General features: G+C 43.4%; 1 protein-coding gene across 21 annotated transcripts in view; it reads right to left on the reverse strand.

The window, feature by feature from the left end:
* The window catches only part of MAP2K4 (mitogen-activated protein kinase kinase 4), a 175,973-nt gene that overhangs the window by 40,169 nt on the left and 114,660 nt on the right, over window positions 1-21,144 (reverse strand). For all 21 annotated transcript variants that reach the window (XM_037914651.2, XM_037914644.2, XM_037914653.2 and 18 more), the window contains 2 exons: window positions 10,177-10,296; window positions 2,975-3,094 (listed from right to left, as the gene is read on the reverse strand). In XM_037914651.2, the coding sequence (XP_037770579.1) occupies window positions 2,975-3,094; window positions 10,177-10,296 (240 nt within the window). The remainder of the gene's footprint in view (window positions 1-2,974; window positions 3,095-10,176; window positions 10,297-21,144) is intronic.

Consider the following 21,144-nt stretch of genomic DNA (forward strand, 5'->3'; position numbering starts at 1 on the left):
AAAGGTATTAAATATTAGTAACAGAACATGTGTTTTAGAGAAAATAAAGTGGGGCAGGTTTTAATACTGTGCAGCACAAAGTGAGAGAGGCTGTAGAACAGCCAAGAAAAGTAAAAGCTTTTCAGCCTGTTACAGAAACAAAAAGAAAACAAACTCAGATAAACTGCAGAAAAGTTTTAAACCAACAGGAAACGAAGAAAGCCTGCGTCACTGACCAAGAGGCAGAGAGAGAAGAAAGGCACTTACCCTGGCAGCTGCCAACAGTCAGCCAGTAATTCCAGGACAGTCAGCCTTGGACAAGCCATGCCTCTTGGCTGAGCCAATCAGAAGCTATTCTTTAGACAAGTCATAGAATTTCATTTTCCTGAACCAATAATAAGGTCCCAAGAGGCATGGCTTTTGACAGCTGGTTTGCTTAGGTCTAGAGGTCCTTACTACTCACTCCCCATCTTAGCTCTGCTATTATAAATGATTTTGCAACACAGTGGGAAAGTGGTACTTTGCAAAAGCTAGTGGGGAACTGTGTATGCAGGAAGGAAGCAGGACAGCATGGTTAAGAGCTAACATGGGGGCTAGACAACCTGTCCCTGTGCACCTCCGTCTACCTATCAGTTATGCTCTCACAGAGAGAAGAACCCAACACTCAGAACATTGTTAAAAAAATCTTCCTCATCTCAGTCTGTGGGGCTAGTAAGGGAGGAGAATTTAGGAGGTAGTTCAATATGTCCTCAGAAAACCAATCTAAACCAAATCAAAACTAAACACACCCAACAACACACTTTCCTTCCTGATGTAACCTCAGGCTTTATGGTAATAATAGGCTAGAGGAGGGATGGTGAGCTTTGTATGTGCCGCTCTCCCCTGCTATAGAGGAACAGTCAGAGAGGTATTTTAGTTCAGTTTTCACACCCACACCTAAACCTGTGTTAGGCATTTCTAAATACAGATTTACGGGCCTAACTTTAGTTACCGAAGTTTGAAAACTGGCTGGAGGAAAAACCACACACACTCAGAACTAGGAGCTCACCTGAAATGCCAGAGGGCTGCAGCGCCGACAGCCACTGAGGCAGCAGGCTGCAGTTCAGTCACCCTTTGAAAAAGGTGGGTTTTGGCACTAGTGGTGGACTGGCACTTTACTTATAAACCTCTGGTGCTACTGATGTCACTTTGATCTCACTACTTTTCTATACCCCAATCCCCTTCCCTCATGTATACACAAGACAATACTCTTGAGGAATGTGGATCATATGGACATGTTAACAATCTGGCTGTCAAGCTATTTCTCTCAGTGTGGCTAATGAAGAACCTATTCCGACATTTCCAAAGGAGAGGTCACTAGAGCCCTGCAAATCTGCGGATATCCGTGGACCATGTTTGTGGTTAATGGATTGGATGTGGATACAAATTTTGTATCCACGTAGGACTCTAGGGGTCAGGCCCAGCTAACTGCTATGATATTTCATGCATGCAGCTCCTGTTACCTAGGTTCTTATTCAGCAGCATCTAAAGACCTAACAAAATGATGATGCATATACATAGTGTTCTCCTGTCACTGTCCCACTGTTCTGCAAGATCTGTACCTTGGCGTGTGTGTGTGGGGCAGGAGTTGGGGTGGGTTGTTTTTGCTTGTGTCACTGTATTGTGCCTCTCTTGTGGAAGGCTGTTTGAAGAAGCCAGTTGTGTAACTGGCTGAGGTTCACAGACCTCCTGATTCCATTCAAATGAAGCCTCAGCGCTCCTGGACCACAGGGAAAGGTTCAGAAGTTGCCAGCTCTTCCATGCAATCAGCATGCCTCACACTGTGCCCACAAAGCAAGTGATGGGCATTAATGGTTCTATAAAGCAATCTAACCATTGCTAGGTACTAAGGAGAAATCATTCTTGCTCCATAGCAATAGGTGAAATGGAGTCTGTGTTGTCCACTCAGTTTTGGCTGACCCTCCAAAAGCTACAAACAAATCCCAGTTGCCCTACAGTGATAGGATGGCTCTAGGGACAAGGGGATCCTGAGCTATCTTGCCTTAAACTCACAGATGTCAAACACTGCTCCAAAAGCCTAACTTATTTTTGAGAATTTGCAGTAACAGTAGCAGAAGAGATAAAACCCTATGAGAGGGACACCCAGCGCCAGCCCCAGTATTGCATGGACACACCCCATCACTTCCACTCTGCCCAGGACTGGTCTTCCCTTTGATTTTGGCAGTACCTTTTCACTCCAAAGTTTACTGACATGGAGAATATAGCCAAGTGCAGAACTCTTACATACTCTGAAACTGCCTGATCAAAACACCCCAAGATCAGGTTTTTCCCATCTCTGGGTGGCCAGTGGAGGTGGAAGAAATAGTCACAAGAAAATACAAAATGCCTGAAATGTGACATTTTATATTTCACTGCGGATTCAAAATCCATCCCATTTCTTTATGAAACCCTGGGGATAAAATATTATCATAAACATAAAAAAATTTCATTTCAAAAACTTGTGCTTTTTCATGATTTTTCAGCCAAATTACCATTTTCATGAATTCCAGATGCACTGAAAAACATGGGAGCAGCATGAAAAGAGGGCAAACCAGAAGAGTTCATCCCTCCGTTGGCCCTGCCTGGAATGAGAGCCTCCTGCCAGGCAACGAACCAGCCCTGGTTAGTGCCATCTGTTAACGTGACAATCCGGGTGGAGGGTTACTGGAATGTCAATGAACCAGAACCAGGGCCTTTGGATTTAGCTTGAATTTCAGGCAAAAGATTGTGGGGTGTCTCTATTCACTGAGGCCTCCCGCTCCAGTGCTGCTGACTGCATCTCCACCAAGTAATAAAGAGTTAACATAATATTAAAGCAATGGTAAAACCAGAACCCTAAAGATTCTACAGAATGCAAATAAACCAGAGGGAACAGGGCTAAAAAGTCAAAAGCATAAACTTTTTAAATGATCTTTAAAAATGTGCAAAAAGGGAGCAGCAAAATCTAAATACTTACAGCTAAAGTGATTTTGCCTAAGATTTCTTCTGGAATAACATCATCTAATACACTATATACATATTTGTAAAACTTATCAAACGAGGTAGACATGAGCTCCATACAGATCCAACAGTCACCCTAAAAAAGAACAAACAGATGTCACGGTGAAATAATACATAAGAATCAACAGAATGCAGAGACCCTTTTGAACCTGGTCGGGACCATGAATAGGCAAACGTTTATTATGCTCCAACAGCCTGGACCATGAGGGGGGCTGAAGCCAGGCTGAAGAACCTCGGATACTAACGTGGACAGTGAAAGTAAAGACATTGGTTTGTGACAACCTTGCCCTACTAGAAGAAAGAGAAGACCACCGGGAGGAGGGGCATCTCATCCCCTCCTGCGTGCAAGATGCCAGGTCACTGGAAATGGAATTGGCAGCTAAAACCCAGGTCTGAGTCGCTTTGCATCATTTACATCATTTTATTTAAAAGATGTAAAGACTACAAAGCAAATTACACAGAACCCCGAACCCCAGATAAAATATTCAAACCCAGAACTGAAGCAAATCTCCATGAGAGATTAATATCCCCTCATTTCAAAGAGTGCCCCTGCCCATGTGCAGTTCTGTTAATACTGAGAGATGGGTATCTTTAAAAGTGATTTGCAAATGGTTTCATATTTTATATTTCAATTCATTATATCCAGTACAGTGGTAAAGGCAGAATGTAACCTTAAATGTGTTACACAGCTGTGGATACCACAGCTACCAGAGAAACAGGCTTTGATAAAACTAAGAGTATGAGGCTGAGCATTTTACTAAGCTATAGCACAACATTTAAGTTATTTAAAATCAAAATAATTTTTTTAAAAGATGACATTTTAAATCATGATTAAATTAGACTGTTTAACTGGAATAAAAAGTTCAAAAATCTACCAACTCTCAGTCCAAACTAAGGGCTATTGTTCCAAAGTCTTCTATGCTAACTGTTATGGATGGCAAATGGCTTAGTTTCAGCTGTTTATGGTGGATTTTGGCATCCTGAGGCATGTCTTCATTGTTGTAAATACAGGCATTATACAGGATTGGTATTTTTCCCAACAGCAGCGCTGTATTCTTGAACTTAAACACTTTTTAGAGTAATTAATCATGTAAGCATATGGGACTAAATCATCAAATGGGTCTAGAGTTCAGACAACTAGTCTTTTTTCTTCTGGTTGACCTTTGCCCAGAGCAGCTGTCTGAAGGGGCAGGAGCAGAGACAGAGCGCTGACAAGGCAAACTCTTCGGAAAAGCAGTTCATAAGGCTGGCTGCACTGAGTTCAGAATTAAAAGGTGGGTGATTGATCTATGCTTGTAAGTGTTGTGCATTGTTTCAACTGCGTACTGCAATGTGTATACCTACCATCACAGTTTTCAGACCTTGGGCCCATGACTGGCAATTCAGAGTCTTGGGAGTGTGTGATTATGCATAAGATACAGACTTTTGATATAAGTCAATTACAGTCCAACAAATGTAGGAGATTCCTCCAAAGAAGTCTTCTCAGCTCTGTGGTAGATTTTTCTTGATTAGACATCAGAAAAGGCCTTGCTTGCTAATACATGGAGAGGTGTCTAAGAGAAGACTAGAACTTTTCTTTAAGTTATTGAAAACTCATTGTTTTCTCTCAGGAGGAAAAAAAATCCTGTGTTATAACCCTTTCACTCCTATTTCACAGAGCTGGGGCCATGTTCACCTGGAGATAAATCCCAAGAGTTCTGGGGGGAATTTTGAACCTACGTCTAGGTGTTAATAACTTTCATGCAGATTCATAGATTTAAAGGCCTGAAGAGACCATTATGATCATCTCCTGCATAAACAGGCCAGAAGCTTTGCCCAGTAATTCCTGCATCAAGCCCATAACTTCTGGTTAGCTAGAGCAGATCTGTCTAGAGCATATCCTAAGGCATCCAATGTTAAAGCCTTTAAATGATGGAGAATCCACCACAACCCTCTGTATGCTATTCCAGTGGTTCAATGGGTCCAACGGTTAATTACCCTGACTTATAATTTTGTGCCTTTTTCCAGTCTAAATTTGTCTAGCTTCCAGCCACTGGATCTCATGCTGCCTTTGTCAGCTAGATTAAGGAGCTCTCTTCTACCAGACATCTGCTTCTGAGAGTGGTTGTTATGATGTGGTGATGCAAGACTAGTTAGGAAAGCTTCAAGATGTAACAGGGTGGTCCATGCCTTTAAGGACATGGGGGCCTAAGGCCAGCCAGCCCAGTTTGATTATTAAACTCAGATGGGAAGGGGTCAGGCAATGCCTATAAAGAGCTGAGTCAATTGAAGACAATGAGGACGACTCTGCCTTGTCCTGATGAATTTTCCCTAAGACCTGAGATGGGAGCAGTAAACGAGGAAGGCATACTTCAGATGGTCTGACTACAGAAGAAGTAGAGCATTAGCCTGTCAGTTATGTCTTAGGACTTCTCTGGAGTACTATATATTGCATTTTCTGTTAACATGAGAAGAGGGATTGTATTTCTTGTTTGAAAATCTCATGAGAATGGCCACTGAAAAGGTGTGGTGACGGGAGTTTTAGAGGGGGAGGTAAATTTGATTGCATAGCCAGAATGGATGATGTTTAGTACCCATTTGTCCATTGTTACAGCACTCCAGATGTGGAAAAAGAGTACTATATGACTCCCAAAAGGCGTGTGGGAATCAGCATTTGGTGGTTTGCAGTTCTTGAGCTCTCGTCAAAAATATTGTTTAGATGGGGGCTGGGATTGGGGTGATAATGTTGCTTCAGACAATGTAGGAAATGGGACTTCTGAATCCTTTTCCTCTTACGGGGTAGCTCGTAAGGATGCTGGTGGTAAAATTGTTGAGCCTTGGTTTTAGGCTTGTATGCTTACCTGTGGAGTTGTTTGGGGAAGGTGTACATATTCCCAGGGAGCAGAGGGTGACCCTGAAGTCCTGTAGACTGTGTAAGGACTCATCTGTCTTTTGGTTAAAAAGGTGAGTTTCATCAAAGGGCAGGTCCTTCAGGATGTTCTGGACCTCTGTGGGAAACCCCAAAGTGTGAAGCCATGATTCAAAGCACATCACAATGGCAACAGCCACTGCCTCAAAAATGTATCTGCTGCATCTACCACTAATGCTTCTAATGGATTTCCAAATGGAAGTGTCCCAGCTCCCAGAGAGAAACATGCATCTGTAAGCTCTTCTTGATGGAGAATTCTTGCTGGACTGTACACCATTTTTCATTTTTGAAAGAGGAAGGAAGAATGGAGTGGGGGGAATCTATTCCTTTCCTTGCTGAGTTAAATCTTTTGCCTCAATAGCTGCCACCAGGTTGACTTGCCTGTCAGTTCAGTTAGGAATTCTTATTCCAGGCCTGAGATGGATGCCTGTATTAGAAATAGGGCCTAGAGCTGTCCATTCCAATGTAGATGTGTGCTTGCCCTGAGCACTACTGCTGGAAAGTTTTTCTCTCAGTGGTATCTGTCAGGTTGGCTCTAGTGGTCCCTGGAGTCACGCGCTCATAGCACTGAGACGAAGCCCCCTCAGTTCCTTCTTGCCGGCTAACTCCAACAGAGGGGCAGAGGTGAGGGTTGGAATGTACATGTGCAACACATCTTGAAGAACAACATTTAAGAAAGATCAGTAACTATTTTTTCTTCGAGTGCTTGCTTGTGTCCATTCCAATGTAGGTAACTCCCAAGTAGTAGTGCAGGTGCAGGGTTCGGAGTTCACTGACAAGCTGATTGTAACACCACTCGGTCAAATCCAGCATCGTCTCTAGCCTGCTGAGTGATGGCATAGCGAGACACGCAAGTGTGAACTGATGACCATGTTGCTGCTCTACAAATGTCCTGTTTAGGAACCTGTGCCACAAATGCACACGAAGATGCTTGGGCCCTTGTGGAATGTGTCGTCAGGGCAGGAGCAGGGACCTTTGCCAGGTCGTAGCATGTGCAGATACAGGAACTGATCCATGATGAAATTCTCTGGGCTGAATTTGGAAGACCTTTCATCCTGTCTGCAACCACCACAAAAAGTTGAGTAATTTTCCAAAATGATTTAGTCCTTTCTATGTAGAAGGCTGGTGCATGTCTGACGCCCAGTGAGTGAAGCCTCTGCTCCTGTCTGTTGGCATGTGGTTTCAGATAGAAGGGAGGAAGATGACCTGGTTACTATGGAATTGTGAAACCATTTTTGGAAGGAAGGCTGGATGAGGATGCAGCTCAACCTTGTCCTGGAAGAATACCACGTACAGAGGTTCTGAAGTGAGGGCCTCAATCTCCAAGACCCTTCTGGCTGAAGTAATGGCCACTAGGAAGGCCACCTTCCAGGACAAGTAGAGCAGAGACCATATTGCCAGTGGCTCGAATGGGGGACCCGTGAGCTTCAACAATACCAGGTTGAAATCCCAGGGAGGGATTGGTTGTGATACCTGTCAAGTCCCTTGAGAAAACAACTACAGACAGTATTTGAGAACACGGAATGGCTGTTCAATCACAGGTGAAATGCTGAGATTGCGGCCAGGTGGACCCTAAGAGATGATGCAGATAGTCCCTGTTGTTTCAGGTATAGTAAGTAGTCTAGAATGAATGCTACTGATGATTACGTAGGTGGAACACCCCTGCTGTGTGTGAGGGTTATGGCAAGTGTGTGTGCGTGCGTGTGTGTGCGAGAGACAGAGAGGTGGAACAACCCTGCTGTGTGTGAGGGTTATGGTGTGTGTGTGTGTGTATGTGAGGTAGAACACTCCTGCTATGTGTGAAGGGTATTGGGGGGTGGGGGGGGCTGAGGAGGACACTGCTGCTGTGTGTGAGGAATGTGTGTGTGTAGGATATGGGGGGGAGGGGTGAGGAGGAACACCCCTGCTCTGTGAGAGAGATATGGTGGGGTGGGGGGTGAGGAGGAACACCCTTGCTGTGTGTGAGGGATATGGCAGAGCTGGGTAACGTTATGGGGAGACTGTTTCTTTCAATCTCTGTGAATGGTTGGCAGGATGGATGCGGTGGGGCAATTCTGGCTGATGTTACTCACCAGTTGTAAAATGTACTATTTAATCTCAGTTCCATTGGTTTACTTTCAGTTCTATTGTAACTATCTTGGCTGGACGGGGTGATGGCAAAGGTAGATCCCAGGTCAACAGCATACTAGGCATGCTGTCTACATTTACTGACACTGGGGTCTGCAGGCGGACAGGCAGGAGCCCGGTGGGAGGATGATGCAGTAGGGGGCTCATGATATGGCAGAGCGTGTATCTAAGTCTGTAGAGTGCTATTTTTCTATGTGGAAATTTAAATCAAAACATCATACTGATGCTGTGCGTTTTCATTTTTTGATGCCCTGAGAGCTGTGGAGAGGTGCCAGAGACATAAAACAATAAATCTGTAACTCAGCAGCAACTGGCAAGAAACATTCCTGTCCAGGGATTTTGTTCAAACCAATTTATCAGAATTATTGATAATTATTTGTTTTATAGTGGCATCTAGAAGCTTTCAACCAAGATCAAGGCCCCATTGTGCTGGGGCTTGTACCACACACATAGTAAGAGAGTCCCTATCCTTAAAGGGTTACAAGACAGACAGAGGTCAGGAGAAAGGAAGGATTATTAGCCTGGTTGTATAGATGGGGAATTAAGGGACAGGGAAACGAGTGATGTGCCAGAGATCAGACAGGGAGTCTGGAAAGCCAGGAATTGAACCGGGGTCTTTCCAGTTGTAGTCCACTGCCTTACCCTACAAGGCCAACCTTCTGCTTTCAGAGCTCAGTTATGAACTCCTACTCATCTGCACAGGCTGCTCATGAGTTGCTACACTCCCGCCAGTGCAGGTATGCAGGGAGCGGGTAGGCAGTGGTGGAGCAAGATTGGAGCTATGTCTCCGCCTCCTCCCTCACCCCACCATATTACGTGAACTACCAGAGCCAGCGCAAAGGGAGAAATAATCTGCATCAGCGAAGGGCTGGCATAGACCATTTCCACCTGGAGAAAGGGGGAGACGGGAACCAGACCATGATGTTCACAGTCACAGTCTGATCCCTGCCATGCCGATTGTGTGGGCTAGACTGTGAAGTTACAATTCTGGCTTATCATTTGAGTTCTGGCTGTTGTGCTAGTTCCAGTTCCATCCCCTCAGTTTGCACCCACACAGAATGAAGGAACAGGTTTTCTGTGCACAGGAGTACAGAGCTGCACACACCCATGCAGTGAGCCTCTTTCCCCACTGTTTTTATTGCTCACTAAAGATTGGATTTGTTTCGTCCTTGTGGGTGCAGGGGATGGAGCAAAGAGACAATCCCTCTCTGCTACACTTTCTTTGTCCTGGTCTACACCCAGAAATTACATCTCCTGAAAACACGTTAACCTATATGGTGGTAAACACTCAGCATAGTCAGGACATGTAGCATTTAACATCTCGTTGCCATGTGGTGGATAGCACTAGGGTCCATGCTCAGGTTAACCCTAACCAGCGGAGACATTAAGTGGGGCAGTCCTCATCTACACCAAGTGCTAACTCCTGGTTACCCAACATGATGTTCTACGTGATGTAATCTCCCAGGGCAGACAAGCCCTGTGACAGGGCCAAAGGTAGTCCCAGGCCTTGGGCTCAGGGAAATGTAGGACTGACTCCCTTCTAGTGTCCCCAGGTGAAAATCGCTCCAAAAGAAGTGCCTTGGTTGAGAGGGTTTGGCATGTCCATAGTGCAGCATGCATGCCAAGCAGCTCTGGGAAGGACTGTACCTCCTAAAGCATCACACCCCTTCTCCCCTGCTGCAGCGACTCCTGGGGCTTTGCAGCTCCAGCCCTCCCCAGCACAAGCCAGTGTGCAAAGCACACAACCTTTGAGAGTCTGTGTAGAGCACATCTATAAATCAGATGTGTGAAATGTGTCAGATATCTGAGTGCCACACAACTGTCCAGACAGTCAAACCAATGAAACTCCTCCAAATCCTAGATGTGATCATGAGAGAGCATGGCAGGAAAGCAGCAATAATCTTGACAGGGATCGTATAAATGAACACCAAACTATATACATAGCAGCAATCAGAATCCAGAGTCTCTTCCCTTCTAGTAATGGGTCTGATTACAACTTGCGACTCAAAAATCCCACAGTAAATTAACTCCTTCCTCCTATAGTAAACTGAAGGCTGCTGCAAATTAAATTTTAAATTAAAATAAAACCTCTGGTATAAATGAAACAAACTCTGAGTGCCCACCTCTCTGAAGAGTGCTCCATAAAACTGAACAATATAGGGGCAGTCACTACTTCGCATCACTACATCCAAGTCCATTAGAAGCTGTTTCTGTTCCTTTTCATCCACCGTTGACCGAATTCTCTGAAAGAGTAAGGAATGGAAGAAGTTTTATCACTAATATGCTACTACTACATCATCCTCAGCCAGTCCACAAGAAACCTGCCAGAATCCCAGTCCCAGGATGGGGCATGGAGTCTCAAACACATGAAAACAACATGCTTTAAAGAACTAGACCATGTTTTTAAATGAGAAAAAAAATTGCAATTAATATAAACCTAAAGCAAGTTAGTTCAGATTATGAAATCTGTGGCCAAATTTTACTTCAAATCTCAGTGTTATCAGGTGGAGCATCATTAAGCAGCAAAAGGCAATCAAAGATTTTCTTTACCCTCTTTAAAACCTACAGCAAAACAATATTCAGGGTTTTATGTTCAAAGCAACGTGCAGTGGTGAGTTAGCCACAGCTCCACTGATGCTGGGACCTGAACACTGCTTTGAAATGTAACCCTCAAATATAATATTTAAATTTACTAAAGGAAGGAAATTAAGACGAAGGCACTCCCTACACTATGCATCCATCACAGCATGCCTGCAGGTCTTTCAGACCAGATGGTCATTTCATGCCATGATTTATACTGTACATACTAGGCAGACTAAAAGACCAAACAACTATGCATTTCTTGCCTGGTAGTGGCCTCTATAGTTAAAGATACATAATGGTTTGCATTCTATTATAGCTTTCCAAAACTTGTGTTTCAGGATAAAGTTTTCCATGCTCAGTTTCTGACTGAAGACTTTTGTTTTTCAAAAGCTTCAGCAAAAACAGTTCAACTGTTTTCCAGCATGAGTCGGGGAAAGGGGAGGGACAGAGACAATTTTGTCATTATAATCCAATTCTTGCCAAAACATGTAGAAAAAACTGTGGCACAAGGGCATCATCCTACCAACACTACCAAGCATAGTGCTCACAACTGAGCGTAGAACCATGGACGTCAGTGAGACGACTCATTAATAAGCGCTACAGATGGTTGTAGATTGTTTTCAGGGTCAGGCTCTTGTACTGCACTATTTGAGAAATAACGTATGATCATGTAATTGCATACTGTCTCGTAATGACACATACACAGGGGGTAGAGTAGCTGTTGTACAATTGTTTTTACTTTTGACATTTCCTGATATTCTGAGTGCTTCACCATGCAGCCTTAATGTTCTAGTAACTTATGTTTTAGCCTAGAACAATAATTCCTTCCTTTCCCAACGGATCCTACAGTACTGTGGAAAACTGGCAAGCTACTTGCACAGCATACACAGGAATCACGTCACACACCCCTCCAATGCAGCCAAATGGGTGAAATACAGCAACTGTAGGCACAGAGAGGGATGGCTCAGGGGATTAGTAATGAAGCTACAGACATTTTCATGTCTAGGTCACTGGTTCAAATCTATCTGACAGCAGTTCAGTGGTGTATGTGAAATGAGTTTGGTGAGTCTGTTCCATGACACATCACTTAAGACACGACTACAATATACAGTACACTGACCCCCTGTGGGCTGCCCCTGCAGAGATGCCAAGGGCTGAAAGAACCTAACAGCTCCCTCAAGGTGGGAGGGGAGGCATACTATAGGGTGGTTGGGGTCTCAAGAAGCTTGCAGTACTGCTGCTTTTGCTTTGGTATGGTATGGACAGAGGACATTAGCAGCCAGGACCATCAGCCTAGCACCTCTTAAAAACACTGAATGTACTGAGCTCTTTGTCTGGGCAGCTCCCGGTTCAGACCGCTACTCATGTAGAACACTGCCACACTGCTGGTCATCTCCACCTGGAACACTCTACAAAGCAGATGAACAGTGGGGGCTCAGAAATTAGCTTTTCTCCAGTTTGAAACCTTGGCATCTCCCTCGACTCAGAGGTCATCTCCTCTGCCCACATCTTCCTTCAACAATGCTGCCTCTACTCCACATTTGCTGAACCCTCATCCATAGCGCCCATCCCCTTTCAATACTAGAACACTTTTCTCGATGGGTCCCCAATTTCTCCTGGCTCCAGTACACACAGAATCCTGTGATCGGCCTTCCCACACCGAGAAAGAAGTTTAGCTGTGCAACCCCATCACTACGATAGCACTGACTTCCTTTCGTTTCAGGATCCAGCCTAAAATTACCCTTCTTGTTTTTAAGACCTTTCCTGGATTCTCCCCAGATACACACTGTTCTCTCTAGTCATCTAGTACTGGCCTCTCCCTCCTCCCCTGCACAATCTCATCAAGGCTAGTGCAACAGCTTCCTCCTCTACAGCTCCTGCCATCCCTATATCTCTCTGGCTCTCCACTGCACTTCAAACTTCAGTTCAAAACATCTCTTCTCTCCCTGCCTTTACCTCCTCTGCGTTATTTATCACTTACCATTGTAAAGCACTTGAGAATATAGTTTATATGGAAGACGCTATTATAACAATAAACTGAAATGAATGTCAAGAACAAGAAACCACCCTGCCCAGTCTTTTCCAAGTACATTCTAACCGGGAAGGGAGGAGGAGGAGACAGACAGCAGGCCCAGAGAAGAGAAAGAGTTTCAGTTATACTGGAGAACTCTTTCAAACAGACACAAGAATTACAAGAAAACCCAAGAAGACAGCATGATATCCTCAGCTAATGCACCTTCATGGAGTGGAGAAGAAGACCTTATAGTGGAACTAGGAGGAGGTCCCATACAAAAGTGCTGGAGACTGAAGATAGGTGATCCCAATAGAGGAAAAGCATATGTTGCATCCAGTACAGCCGCAGGCTATGAGTGGGTCTGGCCAGAAAGAGATGATATTGTTTAGCCAAAGTGCACCAGGGACATTCCACCACAGCTCAGTGACCATGATTAACTGGCTAAGGAGCAAACATTTAGCAATGTAACAAGAACAAAATAAACTGTTGGAATAAGCAGCAGAATCTTGAGTGATCAGCACACCTCCCCAACAGCATGTGAAGGCTGTACAAAAACGCTGCCAACTAACATGCAGACCACAAGTGCAACATGCTGCAGCCACTCCCCTGGAGAAAACCCTCCAAAGCTCAAGAGTAATAGAGAGGAGAGCTAGGAACAAATAAATCTAACCCAATAGTAGGGAAGCGATAAGCCTGGTATATCTTGACTTTAGTGAGGGTTTTGATACTGTCTCACATGACCTTCTCATAGAGAAACTAGGGAAATTTAGCCCAGATAGAGCTACGATAAAGTGGATGCATAACTCGTTGGAAAACCATTCCCAGAGAGTAGTTATCAGTGGTTCGCAGTCAAGCTGGAAGGGCATAATGAGTGAGGTCCTGCAGGGATTGATCCTGGGTCTGGTTCTGTTCAATATCTTCATCAATGATTTAGATAATGGCATAGAGAGTACACTTATAAAGTTTGTGGACGATACCAAGCTGGAAGGGATTGCAAGTACTTTGGAGGATAGGATTAAAATTAAAAATGATCTGGAAACACTGGAGAAATGGTCTGAAGTAAATAGGATGAAATTCAATACGGACAAATGCAAAGTACTCCACTTACGAAAGAACAATCAGTTGTACACATACAAAATGGGAAATGACTGCCCAGGAAGGAGTAATGCCGAAAGGGATCTGGGGGTCATAGTAGATCACAAGCTAAATATGAGCCAACAGTGTAACACTGTTGCAAAAAGAGTGAACATCATTCTGGGATGTATTAACAGGAGTGTCGTAAGCAAGACATGAGAAGTAATTCTTCTGCTCTACTCCACGCTGATTAGGCCTCAATTGGACTATTGTGTCCAGTTGTGGGCGCCACATTTCAGGAACAATGTGAATAAATTGGAGAAAGTCCAAAAAAGAGCAACAAAAATAATTAAAGGTCTAGAAAACATGACCTATTAGGAGAGATTGAAAAAACTGAGTTTGTTTAGTCTGGAGAAGAGAAGACTGAGGGGGCATACGATAAGAGTTTTCAAATACATAAAAGTTTGTTACAAGTCAGAGGGAGAAAAAATTGTTCTCGTTAACCTCTGAGGATAGGACAAGAAGCAATGGGCTTAAAGTGCAGGAAGGGAGGTTTAGGCTGGACATTAGGAAAGATGTCAGGGTGGTTAAGCACTGGAACAAATTGCCACGGGAGGTTATGGAATCTTGGTCACTGGAGTTTTTTAAGAACAGGTTAGACAAAAACCAATCAGGATTGGTCTAGTTATTACTAGGGCTGTCAATTAATCACAGTTAACTCATTTGATTAACACAAAAAAATTAATCGCGATTCATCACAGTTTTAACCGCACTGTTAAACAATAGAATACCAATTGAAATTTATGAAATAGTTTTGGATGTTTTTCTACATTTTCAAATATATTGATTTCAATTACAACACAGAATACAAATTTCAGAGTGGTAGCCATGTTAGTCTGTATCAGCAAAAACAATGAGAAATCCTTGTGGCACCTTAGAGACTAACAAATTTATCTGGGCATAAGCTTTCGTGGGCTAAGCCCACTTCATCAGATGCATGGAGCAGAAAATACAGTAGCAGATATATATACACAGTACATGAAAAGATGGGAGTTGCCTTACCAAGTGGGGGGTCAGTGCTAACGAGACAATTCAATTAATCGCAGAATACCAAATGAGGAAAAATCACTTTTGTAGTGGTAATGAGGGTGGCCCATTTCAAAGAGTTGACAAGAAGGTGTGAGTAACAGTAGGGGGGAAATTACTATGGGGAAATTAGTTTTTGTAATGACCCATCCACTCCCAGTCTTTATTAAGGCCCAATTTGATGGTGTCCAGTTTGCAAATTAATTTCAGTTCTGCACTTTCTCGTTGGAGTCTGTTTTTGAAGTTTTTTTTCACTCCAACGAGAAACTGCAGAACTGGAATTAATTTGCAAACTGGACACCATCAAATTAGGCTTGAATAAAGACTAAGACAATTGAATTGTCTCATTGTTTTTACAGAATACAAAGTGTACAGTGATCACTTTATATTATTATTTTTATTACAAATATTTGCACTGTAAAAATGATAAACAAAAGAAATAGTATTTTTCAATTCACCTCATTCCAGTATTGTAGTGAAATCTCTTTATCGTGCAAGTGCAACTTAGAAATGTATATTTTTTTGTTACATAACTGCATTAAAAAACAAAACAATGTAAAACTTTGGAGCCCACAAGTCCACTCAGTTCTATTGCTTGTTCAGCCAATCTCTAAGAGAAATAAGTTTGTTTACATTTACGGGAGATAATGCTGCCCGCTTCTTATTTACAATGTCACCTGAAAGTGAGAACAGGAATTTGCATGGCATTTTTGTAGCTGGCATTGCAAGGTATTTACATACCAGATATGCTAAACATTTGTATGCCCCTTCATGCTTCGGCCACCATTCCAGAGGACATGCTTGCATGCTGATGACGCCCATTAAAAAATTAATGCATTAATTAAATTTATGGCTGAACTCCATGGAGGAAAACTGTATGTTTCCCACTGTTTCACCTGCATTCTGCCATATATTTCATGTTATAGCAGTCTCAGATGATGACCCAGCACATGTGGTTCATTTTAAGAACACTTTCACTGCAGAGTAGACAAAACGCAAAGTAGGTACCAATGTGAGATTTCTAAAGATAGTTACAGCACTCGACCCAAGGTTTAAGAATCTGAAGTGCCTTCCAAAATCTGAGAGGGACGAAGTGTGGAGCATGCTGTCAGAAGTCTCAAAAGCGCAACACTCTGATGCGGAAACTACAGAACCCGAACCACCAAAAAAGGAAAATCAACCTTCTGCTGGTGGCATCTGACTCAGATGATGAAAATGAGCAATGTCCTAACAGATAAAACATAAAATGGGGTACTAATTGATCTCTGTTACAGACCCCAAATCACACAAGGGAACAGGATGACTGGCTCCTGATGCACCTATCAATAACGGGTAAGAAAAAAGCTGAGAGATTTTGAGTGACACATGCTGGATGTCTCATGATGCCCATATTAAAACATTCTTAGAATTTCTAAATATAGATGACAGTTTCCTGACTCAAAAACTGTTGTATCCAACGTGGGGGAATTCTATATTAGACCTCATCTTGACAGATAAAGAGGAACTGATCACAGAACTAAAAATTAATGGTAACTTAGACACAAGACCTCATGATTTGAACACATTTATAATGTGCAATCAGAATAAAGTCCAGATGAATGACATACACACTTGGTGCTTTAAAAAGCCAATTTCACAATGCTGAAAACAACTGTGAGCCAAATCAGCTGGGAGGAAAAATTTAATTAGAAAAATGTGAATGATGTCTGGGAATTGTTTAAGAACACCTTACTAAGTACCCAAAAGCCACAATTTTACAATTGAGGAAGAAGGCTCTTACTGCTTAAAAAAATAAAAAAATAATATGTAACAAATGGAATAATGGGGAAATGGATAATAATAACTATAAATCAGACGATAGGAACTGTGGAAAATTGATAAGGGAAGCAAGTGCAAATCTCTGGCCAGCAGAGTTAAGGACAATAAGGACGCATTTTTAAAGTACATTAGAAAAAAAAAGAATCCTAACAATAGTATTGGTCCATTACTAGAATTATCATTAATAATGAAGAAAAAGCAGACGTGTTCAATAAATATTTCTGTTCTGTATTTGGGGAAAAACCAGATGATGTAGCCATATCACATGATAACACTCTTTCCATTCCACCAGTATCTCAGGAGGATGTTAAACAGCAGATACTAAAGTTAGACATTTTTAAATCAGCAGGTCCAGATAACTTTCATTCAAGAGTTTTAAAAGACCTGGATGAGGATCTTGCTGACAGTTAATGTTGATTTTAAATAAGTCTTGGAACACCAGAGAAGTTCCAGAAGTTCCAGAAGACTGAAAATGTAAGGCTGTGCCAATATTTTAAAAAGGAAGTATTTCTTTACACAATGCCAGAGGATGTTGTGAACACCAAGACTGTAACAGGGTTCAAATCAGAACTAGATAAATTAATGGCTATTAGCCAGGATGGGCAGGGATCGTGTCCCCAGCCTCTGTTTACCAGAAGCAAGGAATGGGCGACAGGGGATGGATCACTTGATGATTACCTGTTCTGTTCATTCCCTCTGGGGCACCTGGCATTGGTCACTGTCGGAAGACAGCATACTGGGCTAGATGGACCTTTGGTCTGACCCAGTATGGCCGTTCTTATGTGATAACATAGATAATTATAGGCTTGTCAGTCTGACATTAATCCCAGACAAGATCATGGACCCGCTGATATAGGACTCGATTAATAAAGAATTAAAGAAGGGCAACATAATTAATGCCAGTCAATGGGTTTATGGAAAATAGATCCTGTCAAACTAACTTGATATAATTTTTTGATGAGATTACAAGTTTGGTTGATAAAGATAATAATGTTGATGTAATATTTGACTTGGTACCGCATGACATTTTAATTAAAAAACTAGAAAGATATAAAATTAACATGTCACACAATAAATGGATTTAAAGCTGGCTAACTGATAAGCCTCAAAATGTTGCTGTAAATGGGAAATAATAATCCAACAGGTATGTTTCTAGTGGGGTCCTGCAGGACTGGTTCTTGGCCCAATGCAATTTACCATTTTTTTTAATGAAATGAAAGAAAACATAAAATCATCATGGATAAAATTTGCAGATGACACAAAAATTGGGGGAGTGGTAAGTAATGAAAAGAGCAGGTCATCGATACAGAGCGATTTGGATCACTGGGTAAACTGGGCGAAAGCAAACAATATGTATTTTATTACAGCCAAATGTAAATACATACATCTAGGAACAAAGAATGTAGGCCATACTTACCAGGATTGGGAACTCTATCCTGGGAAGCTCAGAGACTGAAAAAGGACTTGGGGGATCCTGGTGGATAATCAGCTAATACAATGCTGTGGCCAAAAGGGCTAATGCAGTCCCTGAATGTAAAAACAGGGGAATCTCAAGTAGAAGTGAAGAGGTTATTTTATCTCTGTATTTGGCACTGGTGCGACTTCTGCTAGAATATTGTGTCCCGTTCCGGTGTCCACAATTCAAGGATGATGATAAACTGGGATTCAGAGAAGAGCCATGATTGATGAAAGGATTACACGCCTTACAGTGATTCAAAGAACTCAATCTATTTAATATAACAAAAAGAAGATTAAGGGATGACTTGATTACAGTTCATAAGTACCTACATAGGGAACAAATATTTAATAATGAGCTCTTCAATCTAGTACCAAAGGGTATAACATTAGCTAACAGCTGGACGAGGCGGTAGACAAATCAAGAGGGAGGCTTACAGATAGAGAGCTCACCTTCCTAACTACTTGCAACTCTAGGTACTTGTTTTGATGAGCTTCCTGGGACAACCACTGACCAGGAACTGAGTGGAGACAACAGAGCTCCCTTAGTGGTGCAGAAGATAATTGGTTTCCTGGTTCTAGAAAGCTCTCTTCTAAGAGGGAAACATGGAGAAGCCCAAGGTGCATGTTTTTGTTTGTTACAGTATTTCTCTTATTTTTGCTCTTCCCCCCCCCCCCCCCCCTTTCAGTTACCCGCTGCCCCCAGCTCTGCCCCAGGCTCTTGGAGAGACATGGGAACACATTTATATTTTTTATTTACTTTTAAACATACACATGCAGAGGATCATAAGGGGAAGAGAGGGAAGCAGAGCTGGGCATGAGCACTCATGCTGAAGTCCTTTGCTCATGCAGTAATGCTGTGCGAGGTTCAAAGCCTTGCTGAAGTGTTTTTACACCTGTGCAACAAAATGGTGCACCATCCTCCCTTAATGCTGACATTTTAATGTAGGATCACAGCCTTTTGGATTGTCCATTGAAGCTGGCAGGCTGATGGTGTGAGCAACTAGCTTCAGCAGTAATACTTAGATGAAAGCTGCTGCCAGGCTCAATAAAATGGTTGGCTAAGCCATACTAGCATTTATGAAAGGAAACTAAAAAAAGAAAACTTAATAGTACATCTGCCTGCAGATACCAGCTACTTTGGTGGGGACTGGCACATGCAGGCTGGCAGGACGGGCTAGGCTGCTCTGCTGCTTTGGTAAGAAAAGCAGTATTCTAGCAGAAGTTGGCTACCTAAGGAAGGCCAAACAGAAAACAGGAGCTCTGCTGACACTGATGGGCTAGCAGTATGGGCTAGACCACTTTGCTGCATCCTGCGATAAAGAAGACACAGAGAAAGCAGTGGTAAAATGGAAGACTGAGGTAGGTTAAACTTGAGACAGCTAGGGGAACAGTGGGCTTATGGACACCAGGAGGCTAGTAGTATGGGCTGCACCACTCTGCTGACTCTCTGAAGAAAAGCCAGTGGAAGAAGTGGAAAATGAAAGGCAAGGCCTTGCTGCGCAAATGACCTATCTGAGGGAGCTGACAGAACAGGCTCAGTGCCCAGAACCCCATGCTGCCCAAATGTACGAGAACAGGGAGTAAATATGGGGAAGCTGAGCCACTGGAGTAGGGGAACTCGGTTTGTTTGTTCATTTTTTAAACTGTGATTTGTTTCTAGCCTGTAGGAGTCAGACCTGGCCTGGAGGTCAGCGAGATCCATTGGGGAGACGGGGGTTCAAGATAGCAACCACAATCAGAAATGGCTATGGCCCTTCCTGGAACAAGTGGAGCAAAAATACCTGGTTACCATGTCAGCCTAAAAGGGATGGGGGGACTGGGTCCTGCACCATGGATTTTTCCTGCCGCTCTAACTTCCAGCCTCTCACAGACTTTAAGGTCAGAAGGGACCACTATGATCATCTAGTCTGACCCCCTGCACATTGCAGGCCACTCACCCACTCCTGTAATAGACGACTCAACTTCGGTAGAGTTACTGAAGTCCTCATATCATGGTTTAAAGACTTAAAGTCACAGAGAATCCACCATTTACAGACACATTCCTGGGAACTTTATTTCACCCCAGTCAGAACAGAAAACAAGAGCCACGGGTCTCTGACTTGTCACTTCCAAAACGTCACGTTCTGCTGCTGAATGACCAGCCCGCACAGCTGAAAGCTTGTCTGCTGCATCACTGCTGTTGGAGTCGATGCTTCATCTTGGCCTGAAGCACCAAGCAGCTATGAACAATCAGCTTGAAGAGTCTGCAAAGCCAGCTCCTCCTGCTGAATTTCACTCCCTGCTGCCTGCCACCCTGCTGTAAAGTGGAGCAGGTGGCACACTAATGTGTGGCTGGGCATGTGCTGGAGTTCTTTGATCTTAGCTGGGCCTGCTGCCCTGCCATGTTTTCTCTTTAAATACCAATTTCCTGTTCTCAAAAATCCTCTTCCTGCCAAGGGGGGGCACAAGGCAGAGGGAGAAAAACCAAAATAGTGAGGAAAGCTCCTGCCTGCAGACAGAAAGTGGAGAGCCTTAGAAAACCACATCAACTGCTTCTTCAAGCAGAGGCAAGACACTGGGAGTTGGAACAGAGTCAATTGCTGGTGGCACACTGTAAGCTAGAGAGAGAGGAGCCTCTCTCTATGCGAGGAAGGAGAGGAGGAATAACCCAGTGGTGACCCATCACGGAGCACCAGGCACTCATGAGGGACAATAGGGTCCAGCTGGTCTAAAGAGGCTGACCTACCTCCTGGATTGCCCAAAGAGCAACAGTCACAAAAATCAGAGAAAGCCATGTCCAGTACACGCTCCAGCAGCTAGCTCAGGATCGGCTTTGTGGGGAAAGCTAATCCTAAACAACTTCAACATCAAGACTACTTGCCTTGAGGAATGTGGCACAGCCCACCCGCTGAGTCCAATGGTAAGGAGTGCCTCACAGTGCTCTCCAGTGGCTCCTTCCATCTCCCACTCACTGGGCTTGGTGAGGCTGGGAGTGCTGAAGCAGCAGCAGCAAGCTCTGTCCCTGAGTCAGGAAAGGTGCCAGGCATCATTCTGCTATGCCCATCCCAACAACTCCAGA

Source organism: Chelonia mydas, chromosome 14 (assembly GCF_015237465.2).
Source record: "Chelonia mydas isolate rCheMyd1 chromosome 14, rCheMyd1.pri.v2, whole genome shotgun sequence".
In the NCBI taxonomy this organism is placed as follows: domain Eukaryota; kingdom Metazoa; phylum Chordata; order Testudines; family Cheloniidae; genus Chelonia; species Chelonia mydas.